Here is a 12,550-nt window from a genome sequence, read left to right on the forward strand (position 1 = left end):
ACTTCAAGTCCATCTAGCACTCCACATGGCAGCACCCATCCTGACTGCTCTGCATGGCGGTGGGGTGTCACATTATTAACAACCTGCAGTGGTCTGATAACACTGTGGCAATAGATTAGACAGGGCAGAGCCGGCTGTTCTTCCTGAGAAGTTTCAGGTTATTTAATGCAGCCTGTCTTAATCCCAAAGAAGCCCATCTGTTCCCTGCATATAGGTGTGTATAATGTTTATAATTTATACATATGAAGTTTTAAAAGTTTGGGGCTTGATGACATTGGTTCAAAACAGCATTAAAAGTAATTATGTGGAACTACATGTGGAAATATTTATAGTTGGTGCTTAACCGTTTTGTAGCTTCACTTTTCTCTTGGGAACCAGAAAACACTGATAGAAAATATCTCCTCCCACACAAGCCTCTACACTGCCTACCTTTTCGCTCCCTCATCTGTTAGTGGCGAATAACCAACCCAAAGTTCCAGTGAACAGCATGCAAAGTAATGTAGTGGTAGTCATTTGTGTCCATTAGCATTTTTTCCTGAAAAGCTTTAGTGAGCGCGCTCAGCTACTGCACTGCTACAAATCCATATATGACAGGATATTATTCATGTTCACTAGCCGATCGCTGCATACGAAGGCCAGCCAAAGAGTGCTTTCATGCCTCCAAAATGCACTTTATTGGTGCTTGTTGCACATTTTGACAGTGGTATTTAGAGTTAAGTGTATCCCGCAATCTGGTGTGGCACAGACTGTGCCCATCACCTCACCAGCCTGGGTTTTGATGGAGTTACCACTGTAGGCTGCGTTTAGCACCTTCATTACTCAGAATTTGCTGTTTGCTGTTTATGACGTGTGGACTTTGAATATATATATATACATATATATATATATACATATATATATATATATATATATACATATATATATATATATATATATACATATATATATATATATATATATATATATATATATATATATATATATATATATATATATATATACATATATACATACATATACATACATATACATACATACATACATATATATATATATATATATATATATATATATATATATATACATATATACATACATATACATACATATACATACATACATATACATATATATATATATATATATATATATATATATATATATATATATATATATATATATATATGATAAAACGGGCAATAAACACTATGCTAGATGTTGCTGTACTCTTTATTCATTGGCTGATTTTATTTCTTGCTAACACAGACAGATTTCACCACCACTGTTAGGTGCCTGAATAAAAACAGGCATCTAACACTTTAACACTTATATATGTGTGAAGTTTATCGGGCGGTTTATCCTTCAAGCTCAGGTCCTCTACCAGAGGCCTGGGAGCTTGAGGGTCCTGCGCAGTATCTTAGCTGTTCCCAGGACTGCGCTCTTCTGGACAGAGATCTCCGATGTTGTTCCCGGGATCTGCTGGAGCCACTCGCCTAGCTTGGGAGTCACCGCACCTAGTGCTCCGATTACCGGGACCACTGTTACCTCCACCCTCCACATCCTCTCGAGCTCTTCTCTGAGCCCTTGGTATTTCTCCAGCTCCTCGTGTTCCTTCTTCCTGATATTGCTGTCATTCGGAACCGCTACGGCCGTCTTCTTCTGTTTGTCCACCACCACTTTGTCCGTCAGTATCTGGAAGTCCCACAGGATCTGCTGGATAGCGTAGTGGTTAGACTACACGCCTTTGGAGCAGAGGATCGCAAGTTCTATTCCTGCCTGGGGCGTCTGTATCCAGTAAGGGTCCTAAGGTTAGACCCCCTATGCTAAGCGAGCCTACCGCAGACATGAGCGAGACAGATAAATATGAAGGCATGCCGGCTCGGACGTTGCCCGGATCAACAAGGTCCGCGTCAGGTGTTGAGGAACCAGGGCACCCTGACGACAAGTGGGCTACTGGAACAGGAAGGCATCGGTGGGCAAGAGACGAAAACAGGGCGTTGTTGGAATGCTACTGCGCAAGTAACCCTGGCGGAAGGGGCTACATGAATATATGTGTGTGTAATAATTGAAATGTAATTTCAATGTTTGTTTAAGATTCCTATTGCAAAATCAGCATCACAATTACAATTGAAACAGTAAAAAAAAGAAGAAAAAAACTGTGAGAAGCTGACTAATCACATTCATCCAGAGTTTTAGCATGCTAAGTAGTGCTGTCAATAGATTAAAAGAAATTAACTAATAAATCGCACAGTTTTCTGTAATCACTCGTGATTAATTGCAATTACTTGATCAACTGCCTGGTTGTAATTGTATTTTTTTAACTTTATACTTAAGCTTGTAACTGACATTTATGCAATATAACGAAATAAATGCAGAATAAACACAAAGAGTGTGTGCTTAAATTCAAAGAGAATTTGAATAGCTTTCTTTTAGCACAGGTTCTCTCCTGTGAAATACAACTTTTTAAAAAACCTAAATAGTAATAGGTAAGTATTCACTAATATGTAATAGAGATGGACCGATCCGATATTACGTATCGGTATCGGTCCGATACTGACCTAAATTACTGGATCGGATATCGGAGAAAAATAAAAAATGTAATCCGATCCATTAAATATCACGAAAGCACCTCACAAAACTTGCAACACGCCGTAACTCACCTCAGAACGTTAGCACGTCGGAGCAGTATGCATCACGTGATAGAGCGGCGGTGGCATTCGGGACCTGTCGGTGGTCTGGATAGCATGTGGAGCTTCGCTAGCAACCCGGCATTTCATCTCCGACAAAGTTATCCCGAGAGAAGTAAAGCAAGTGTGTAAGTCCATCTCTGAATGTTTGTAAAGCATTCCTGCGTTAAGCTTAACGAGCGACTGCCTCTCCTGCTGCTACTTCAATCATGAAACTGCTTAACGATCAGCTGATCGGCTTTTCTGTCGCGAGTCCGTCTCTCTAGTTTGCTTTTGGCCCACTTTGCACCAGAAAGAGGAAACCAGCGGATTTACAACAGCAGCACGTTTAAGCTTGATCAGCTATTGTTAGAATGTATTTAATATTACTTTCTACTCCAGGATCTTTTTCTACGTAGCTGACGCTGGTAATGTGCAGGGGCGGATCTAGCAAAGTTTAGCCAGGGGGCCGATAGGGCATTAACAGGGAAAAGGGGGCACAAAGACATACTTTTCTTTCTTATTCTCATTTAAAATGTGTAGCTTTTAATAAATAATTATCTGACACCCAAAGTTTTAATTTGATGTAAAATGAATAGAAGTCAATTACTGTATATAGTGACTATTAGGTCTAATATATATACCCTAGTAAGCTATAGTACTTTTTCCTTTGGGAAGGTACCATCTGTGCAGTCTGCAATTTTGTTGAAGAAAGATGTTGAATCTATTTAATATTTCTTGAAAAATAATTGATTTCTGTGCATTTTTTTTCACACTGCATCAAATTAAGGTTGATTACGTCGATTAAGCATCATGAGGTGGAGCGTGAGGGGTGGTTCCCTATTTTTTATTTATTTATTTTTGTTGTTGCTGGGAGTTGGAACCCTATTAGTTAGGTTGCTTAATATTTATGCTAAGTACTCTTTAAAATACCAGAATAGGGAGGATGGTGTAGGTTTAAGTTTATTAGATTGATCAGTATTGCTGAACTATGAAATATTTTTTTTGCATACAGGTATAACAGAATAGCTTTAGTGTAGTTGTTGTTTTAAACTTGAGTATGAACTTATACAAAATGCAGCAAGATATTTAAAAAAGCAGTTTTGTTGATTAAAAAACACTATATCGGATTCATATCGGTATCGGCAGATATCCAAATTTATGATATCGGTATCGGACATAAAAAAGTGGTATCGTGCCATCTCTAATATGTAATATATATTAGTGCTGTCAAACAATTAAAATGTTTAATGAGATTCATCACAGGGTTACTGTGGATTAATTTTGATTAATCACGATTAATTATCATTAATTTTTATTCTATATTAATCGCATTTCATTTTGCATGAGCAAACAGACTCGAGAAAAAAGGGAAAATTGTCACGGTATGGCATGGCACACCGTGGAAGGAGTGGGGGAAGGAGGACCCAGGCGCGGTGCTCTATGTACAAACAGTGTTTATTTACAGAGTGAAAACAACGTAACAATAAATCCCCGTATTCTCCCAGACTCCCGTGTCGTGTCTCCCGTGAATAGTCCGTGTGCTCTCTGCTCCCGTTTCAGCACCCACCGGTGCTCGCTGCTCTCCGTGCCTTCCACGCTCTTCCTGCGGGAAACAATAACGGCAGCTGTCAGGACACTCAGAATGGCAGGCATACACTTTCAGATTTAGCTTAGACAGGGTGACTAACGTGGAGTCTCATGCAATGATCCCGCGTCGGTGGGAGCTCCAAGACTCTCCTAAGTAGCTCCCCCGACGAGCCCTGATCAGCGGCAGGTGTGTGGCTTCGGGTGTGGCCAGTCCTTCCACAGGGCCACACCCCTCAGGCCTGCAGGTGGCTGAGCTCCATCCTCCAAGCATACCCGCAGACGTACACACACCCACACACACACTCACATCTACAAGCATGGAGAAGAGCAGCAGCAACACCAAAATACATATAATAATAATAATAATAATAATAATAATAATAATAATATAATACATAACTGCTCAGGGATCCTGGGTCGCCCAGTCCCAGGACCCTGGCAAAAACAACAAAACAACAAACCGACCCAGTCCACAGTCTCAGAGTCAGACCGCGCATCCCGCAGCGGTGCAAAAAGAAAACGAAAAGACGCCACAAACAGTCACAGGCGGCCCATCAACACAACAAGAGAGTTCGGGGGGCCTACCTCGAGCCCAACGGCGGCGACGTAGCAGCTCCGGCGGACGGCCCCGGGTCCGGCAGCAGCAGCAAAACAGTTCAGGGGGCCTGCCACGGGTCCGGTGGCGGCGGCGCTGCTCCTCCGGCGGCCTGCCACGGGTCCGGTGGCGGCGGAACGGTTCTGGTGGCCTGCCACGGGTCCGGTGGCGGCGGCGCTGCTCCGGTGAGCAACAGCGAGGCGTGGCACCAGGTCCATGACGTGCCGATCGCTGACGTGGACGCACCGGACGTGGACGGCGAGGAGGCCGCGCTAGACGTGGAGGTCCCTCCGGTCCGCTGACCTCCGGCCGAGCGGGACCCTCCTCGGCCGGCAGCGAGAGCTCCTCCTCGGCCGGCAGCGAGAGCTCCTCCTCCGGCTCGCTGAGCTCCTCAGCTGGCAGAGCGGGCTCCTCCGGCTCGCCGAGCTCCTGCTCAGGCATGCTGGCTCAGGCAGCTGGCGGTGCGGGCTCCTCCGGCACTTAACATGTTTGTTGAACATCTTGCACATTCATGTTAACAAAAAACCAAAAACTCTGTAGACATTTAACCTCTCTCTGTCACTCTTGGGGAGGCACTTCAAGTCCTTGAAACGAGGAACCAAAACTATGTAAAACTCATGTTCTCAACGACATTAACAGGTCTGCAGTTTGTTGCAATTCACTTGCCAATTGTGTCAGTCAATATGTCCGAGGTAGACTCACTGAGCCTCCGATGCTCCGCGAGTGGTTTGTCGCAAGCTGTGTGACGCGTTAGCCAAAGTGCTAACAGCATGCCCGGCTAACGTATGCTTCGCGTCAATGGGATATTTTAAGCTGCAAGGGCCAATGTGCATTTATCATCTTCCATATTGAGTTGATTGGTTCAGCTACCCGTCACTACCAGATCAACTGCCCGTTTGCAGATGTGCGAGGGTAACTCGCTGCCCGAAAACTGCCCGAAATGCATTGACAGAAACATTTTAGGGATTTTTAGTCATTCTGCACTCCAGATGCATTAATTGCGTTACAAAATTTTAATCGCGCTGACTGTAACGGTGGACTAATTTGCCTTAATGCGTTAATTTTGACAGCACTAATGCTGACATTTGTGAATTGAAACATGAAGTACAGTTTTGGTTGGTATGAGGTTAAAAGCAAAATCATTGTACAAATTAAAACTGTGCTTGGTGTTGGCCGTATAAAGCCGTATAACTAGGAATACATAGAAAAAGCTGATTGGGGTTAGATTAAACACTAAAAAGCTCTCTGAAAAAATATTCACAGAATAGAATAGAATAGCCTTTATTGTCATTGTACAGAGTACAACGAAATTGGAGTGCCACTCCCTTGGTGCAAGTTTCAATAATAAATATAAATGTAAAATATAAAAGGTACAAAAAAAAACAATCGTAAGTACTCAAACAATAGTATGTACAATATATACAGGATAGCAGCATTAATATAATGACAGTATGAATAGCAGCATAATATAATGACAGTGACGGTATGGAATAGGTTCAATTGTTTTTGTGCTTATTTACTACGGTGATAGCTCTGGGAAAGAAGCTATCCCTGAATCTGTTTGTCCTGGTTTTATGTGACCTGTACCGTCGGCCTGACGGTAATAGTTCAGACAGTTGGTTGCTGAGGTGAGAGTGGTCCTTGATGATATTGCCAGCTCTGCTGAGGTACCGAGAGTTTGCAGTGACCTCCAGGCTGGGCAGAGAGCAGCCAGTGATCTTCTGGGCTGTGTTGATGACCCTCTGCAGTACTTTCCTGTCTGCAGCTGAGCACCCTGCATACCATGTTGTTATGCCGTACGTTAGGATGCTCTCTATGGTGGCTCTGTAAAATGTCACCAGCAGCCTCTCCTCCAGGTTGTTCCTCCTGAGCACTCTCAGAAAGTGGAGACGCTGCTGGGCCTTTTTAACCACCGCTGTAGTATTTGCAGTCCAGGAGAGGTCATCAGAGATCTGCACGCCCAGAAACCTCATGGAGTGTACCCTCTCCACACAGCTCCCGTGAATGTAAAGTGGGGCCGGGTCTGCTCTGCCCTTCCTGAAGTCCAAGATAAGTTCTTTAGTTTTCGTGGTGTTCAGTTGGAGGTTGTTAACTGAACACCACTCAGTCAGTCTGTTGACCTCATCTCTGTAGTCCGACTCATCCCCCCTTGAGATGAGTCCAACCACTGTGGTGTCATCCGCGAACTTTATGATGGTGTTTGAGAGATGGGTAGGGGAGCAGTCGGATGTGTAGAGCGTAAACAGGAGGGGACTCAAAACACATCCTTGTGGAGACCCGGTGCTGAGTGTGATGGTGCTGGACCGGTGGGGGCCGAGTCTGACAGACTGTGGTCTATTTGTCAGGAAGTCCTTGATCCAGAGGCAGATGGGGGTGGAGAGTCCCAGGTGAGACAGTTTCTGGACCAGGATCTCAGGGATGATATGATTGAATGCTGAGCTGAAGTCCAGAAAGAGCATTCTCACATAGCTTCCTCGGTGCTCCAGGTGACTCAGCGCAGTGTGGAGCGCTATGGTGATAGCGTCCTCGGTGGAACGATTTGTCCTGTAGGCAAATTGGTGGGGGTCCAGAGTGGGAGGCAGACCGGCCCTGATGTGCTGACAGACCAGTCTCTCAAAGCACTTCATCACTACAGGCGTAAGTGCAACAGGCCTGTAGTCATTTGGGCTGGCCACAGCTGTCTTCTTGGCGATGGGGATGATGGTGGAGGTTTTGAGGCAGGGCGGGACGGTGTTTGATGACAAGGAAAGGTTGAAGATTTTAGTGAAGACTCCGGTCAGTTCGTCAGCACATGCTCTGAGAACCTTTCCATGTATTCCATCAGGACCTGCCGCCTTCCTGGGATTCACTGACCTTAGAACACACCTCACTTGGTGCTCCCTAAGTGTTAGTGTGCCAGTGCTGGGGGCGGGTGGAAGTGGTGTGGCAGCTGAGGGCTTGGTCGTCTCAAAGAAGAAACGGTTTAGATCCTCAGCCAGTGAGGCATCAGTCCTAGATGTTGCCTGGTTATTGCTTCTGTAGTTGGTAATGTGATTGATCCCCTGCCACATTTTTCTGGGGTCGTTGTCAGCAAAGTGATCTTCAATCCTCCTCCTATAGGCAGCCTTAGCTTTCCTGATGCCTCTACTCAGGTCTGCCCTGGCCGCCCTATACGCAGCCCTGTCCCCTGACTTGAAGGCAGTGTTGCGGCTTTTTAGGAGGGATTGCACTTCGCTATTCATCCAGGGTTTTTGATTTGGAAACACCCTGACCCTTTTGTTGACGGTGACATTGTCAACACAGTTCCTGATGTACGAGAGTACAGTGTCCGTGTACTCCTGGAGGTTGTGGCTGGAGAATAAATCCCATACAGTTGTTGAGAAGCAGTCCTGCAGTTGAGAAAGGGCTCCTTCAGGCCAGGTTTTTATTGTCTTTGTCTGGGGCTTTGTTTTTCTCAGCAGGGGGGTGTAGGTGGGGGTGAGGGACATGCAGAGGTGGTCAGATCCAGCCAGGTGGGGGAGGGGTGTCGCTCTGAAAGCATGCCTGATGTTTGAATAGACATGGTCCAAAGTGTGTTCTCCTCTCGTAGCAAAGTCCACAAACTGGACAAATTTAGGAAGCACAGTCTTTAGGCACGCTTTGTTAAAGTCGCCGGCGACAATAAAAACCCCATCGGGGTGGGCAAGCTGTTGTTTGTTTATGGTGTTGAGCAAGAGGCTGAGAGCCGTGCTAACGTTAGCATCCGGCGGTATATAAGCAGCTATCACAATAACTACTGTAAACTCCCTCGGGATGTAAAAAGGTCTGCACGAGACTGCCAGAACCTCCAAATCAGGAGAACAGTGTGTGTGAATGATCCTGCTGTTACAACACCACTCGTTATGCACGTAAACACATAGCCCCCCTCCTCTGCTTTTACCTGAGTTGCTGTTTCTGTCAGAAGTGGTTATTAGTGAGTGCATTAGTATTTACATTTTGGATGGATGAGAATCTTTGTTCCTGAACAGGGAGATGCTGTGAAAGCCTGAAATGTCACCAGTGAGACGTGTACTCGTCACAGTACTGGTATTGATCAGCATCACTATGAATTCTGTGTGGATATGCAGTGTTATGGTGCCTGAGCTAACTGAATCTGGATCTTTCAGTGGAGGGTGAGAGCCGAGCGCATACACCAAAAACAGCCTTAAAACAGACTGTTAATGAGCTTCATACTTATCTGCCTACCTGGGGTTAGGCTTTTAATAGCTTCAGGCAAGAAGAGTTAAGGCATAGTCATATTTCTAAAGAAAGTTTGTTTTGTGTGAACCTTCGCAGATTGCTTTAGGTTTCATTTGAGCTGTGGATCAGACACAGTAAGCTGGATATCAGACTCTTAATTTTCAGAATTCTGGTGAATTTGTATGAACTAATTTAGACCTTTTCTGCATCAGTTTGTGGCAGAAACGCACTGAGGCTCTCATGCATTTTGTATTACTTTCAAATAATCATTCTCATCTGTCCTTGTTAAATATTATCCCTACTGAGTCAACAGTCTCTTCTGTACTCATGTGGGTTTGCTTGGGTTTAGATGTGAAGGTCAGAATACTTTCGTTTTCTTTTGTCTGGGGAAGCAACCTGCTTAATGTGCATGTGGCAACTGTTCACACCACTTATACATTTATATATTGGAAACGTATCAACACCTTTTTTTGTTGTCACTCAGATCTGTTTCACTAGGATTTCTATTCATATTCAAACCATGGCAAACATGTCTGTGATCATTTTGGGTATTTCCAGGGTAATTACCAGTTAACAAAATAAACTGTATAGAGGCTACAGCGCATGGAAAGTTATTATTAAGTGCTAAACTCATAGTCTTTTCTTTTTACCATTTTCTGTTAACCAACCACACACCTGTGCGTGGATCATTTTCACTGCAGGATCTCCTACCACACTTCCTGCTGTGCCACGGTAGTAAACATAAACATTGGTTCTTTAAAATTTGAACAAACAACCAATGCTTTGGTTCTCTGGAGAGGACACTTTGCTTTTCATGTTCTTCTTGACAGAAGAGGATTTCTTCCAAATGCAGGAGTGAATCTGGAACAAGATCAGAGACAGAGTGAAATCCTCAGTGGATCTGACTGGCACGCTGATAGAGAAATCATTTGATACAAAAACAAAAAACCCAACATTCTGTGGCATTGATGTAGTGACAGATCCACCATCCCACCTGATGCCTGAATAATGACTGTCAGAAATTAAACAAAGGGAGTGTCCTTGTGCCTAGCAGTTAAATAGGACCACTTTCATGATGAAACATGCTGCTGGAAACATGTTTCCTAGTTGTGTGCCAAATTTTTGACTCCACATGGCAAAATAGCTTACAGTGTTGAAGAATCCTCCAAGGACCTCAGTCCTCAGTAAACATGCTGCTGTGCCATCTGATCTCCTTTTGCGGCTTGTATTTTTGCATCTACATAAAGAGGGAAAAGGCATTCGGGTGTAAAACTGCTTTACAGTAAAACAGTCAACGATCAGAAAGACTAAACGTAAAGAATGTGCTGCATCATGGTGGACATTTTTATGTCTGCCAGAAATGCAAATGGACTGCTTTATTTCTTCCCACACCTTACCCTGGTGCTCATGATTAATGGGAGAGGCGTCGCCTTTCGGATGGAGAACTTCCTCGACAAAACACATTAATACTGAGACCTGTTTTACATTCTCTTTCTGGCTGCATCTATCAGTGAAAGTGCAGGAAAATCATTTGTCTGCATGCAAAATGGCCTAATCAAAACTAGAGATAAAAACACCGAAACTGGAGGGGGGAAAAAAGCTGTAGTATCATGGGAACATGGATTGTGTGTTGCCAAATGAACTACACATTTCATTCTATTGGAGGCATTGTGCATTTTTGTTAATGATTAATGAGTGAGACTTCTCATTTTGGACACAGAATGTGCTTGACAACAGACATCAATAATCACAGCCTGCTTTACATTCTGTCCACCTCTCAGTTAACGTGCGTGGATGGGAGCGGACGACATTTGACTGCATGCAAAATTGGTCAGAGATTTTCATTTGAGAGTGAACATCAAACCCAATTTTCACAGGAGGCTGTAGCTGTGCCTGCCTCTACCTGAGTTTGTTTTTTACTACACAAAGAGCTCATCAAATCTGAAAATCATTAGCTGGCCGATACCGAGTTAGAGAGGGCAAATGGTTTGTACAAAATGTGCACCTGTACCTCGTGTGTTTTTTGGAATGGGGGGCTTCATTATCACATTCATGTTTTATTTTTTCTGTGTCATGACACTATAGCAGAGTAAAGAAAAAATATTTAAAGTGAACATCGACTTGTGTTTGTTGTGTTTGACAGCCAAACACATTGTTCCAAACACCAAAATGGCACAAAAGCCTCAATCAGGGAGTTAAACAGATTTCATGGGGCTCTGTTCTAGTGAAAGATTTACCTGTAGTGTACAACCAACTGCAATTTGCAAGCATGTGACAGCATATTAAAACATCAGAAGACGGCTTCTCTTTGGTATACAGTATTTGTCAAATTGGAATTACAGGACACAATAGACGCAACACTGAGTAAAAGACGTTGAGTAAAAAAACCCAACTGTGCCTAAATTTGTCCACTGTCCTCTTGCAGCCCATCCTTGGCTCTTTAGTTTTTCATTTACAATTTAACTGGGTGTGTACAGCAATGTGTGAAGTCAATGCTGCCACACAGGTCCATTGGGGCAATGGACCTGTGTGGCAGCATTGACTTCACACGTTGAATCTTGACAGTTTTCTTGCTAGTGCCCCCCAAATTTTAATGCATTGTGACAGTTATATCTGGCAAAACGCCTTACATTGTTATTATAATAAAAACTCTTGTAGCTGTCAAAAAAGCAACAAGAACAAAACAAGCATACTCAGTGAAAGATCACCAAAGATTACCCTTTTTAAAAAATATTTTACAGTTTTATTTTGAAAGGGTACAGTGAAGAGGGACAGGAGAGAGAAAGGGGAAGACATTTGGCAAAGGGCCACGGGACAGATTCGAAGCCGGGCTAGCCACTCTCAGCCATGTGGCATATGGTCACCTGCTTATCCTCAACCCACAAATACGATCCTTGCGTTTACCTTGAGTTGTTTATTATATTGCTCTCTTTTTCTTTGCTTTTTTTCTCTTTTTTCTTTCTCAACAGGTGATCAAGGTGATTGATATTAGGGCTGCCACAAACGATTATTTTGATAGTCGACTAGTCACCGATTATTTTTGCGATTAGTCGACTAATCAGATCATCATCCACTGGACATAAAACGTACAGCTTTAATCTCAGCCAAACCGATTTACTCAGGAACAAATAAAATACTAAAAAAAGCCAAACAATAACATTTTTAAGTTATCTAAGTGACTTATTTATCATGTTTAACCTGAGTAGCGAAAGACATCTTCTGTTTCAGTCCGTTATTACACTCTTAAATCCTACTTATTCCTGCATCTTTTGGGATCTTACAAAGCTTCAAACGACGCGTCAACTATCATATCAGTCGTCGACGATTTTGATAGTCGACGTAATCGTGACTAGTCGACTAACCGTGGCAGCCCTAATTGATATATGTATTTTTTGTCTGTTTATTTTGTTGGTTTTTGCCCTTTATCACCGTCCCTCTTCCCTCTCTTTTTCTTTCCCTCTTTCTTTCTCCCTTTCCTTTTCCCCAGTCAAGTCTGCCCCGT

The 12,550-nt window shown here is 43.5% G+C and overlaps 3 protein-coding genes across 6 annotated transcripts in view; 2 read left to right on the plus strand and 1 right to left on the minus strand.

The window, feature by feature from the left end:
- LOC146644279 (uncharacterized) overlaps positions 1-1,868 on the plus strand; it is a 123,294-nt gene extending 121,426 nt beyond the window's left edge. The window contains exon 2 of the mRNA XM_085396210.1: positions 1,751-1,868. The gene's annotated coding sequence lies outside the window, so the exon portion shown is untranslated. The remainder of the gene's footprint in view (positions 1-1,750) is intronic.
- The window catches only part of LOC146644282 (CMP-N-acetylneuraminate-beta-galactosamide-alpha-2,3-sialyltransferase 1-like), a 101,981-nt gene that overhangs the window by 28,811 nt on the left and 60,620 nt on the right, over positions 1-12,550 (plus strand). The window lies entirely within an intron of this gene.
- On the minus strand, positions 4,160-5,757 carry LOC146644283 (uncharacterized). The gene is made up of 3 exons (XM_085396744.1): positions 4,842-5,757; positions 4,358-4,565; positions 4,160-4,272 (listed from the first exon to the last, which is right to left on the minus strand). The coding sequence occupies exons 1-2, from the start codon at positions 5,290-5,292 to the stop codon at positions 4,366-4,368; spliced, it is 651 nt and encodes a 216-aa protein (XP_085252870.1). The 5' UTR covers positions 5,293-5,757; the 3' UTR covers positions 4,160-4,272; positions 4,358-4,365.

The sequence above is a fragment of the Rhamphochromis longiceps genome, linkage group LG22, assembly GCF_057381845.1.
Source record: "Rhamphochromis longiceps isolate RC_006_pf linkage group LG22, R_longiceps_female_GT1.1, whole genome shotgun sequence".
NCBI classification, from domain to species: domain Eukaryota; kingdom Metazoa; phylum Chordata; class Actinopteri; order Cichliformes; family Cichlidae; genus Rhamphochromis; species Rhamphochromis longiceps.

Excerpts from the sequence above, each read along its gene's own strand:
- LOC146644283 (XM_085396744.1), bottom strand. The coding sequence starts at position 5,292 with ATGCCTGAGCAGGAGCTCGGCGAGCCGGAGGAGCCCGCTCTGCCAGCT. Across the intron at positions 4,566-4,841 it reads TCGCCGCCGTTGGGCTCGAG|ATGTGAGTGTGTGTGTGGGT; the intron begins GTAGGCCCCCCG and ends CCATGCTTGTAG.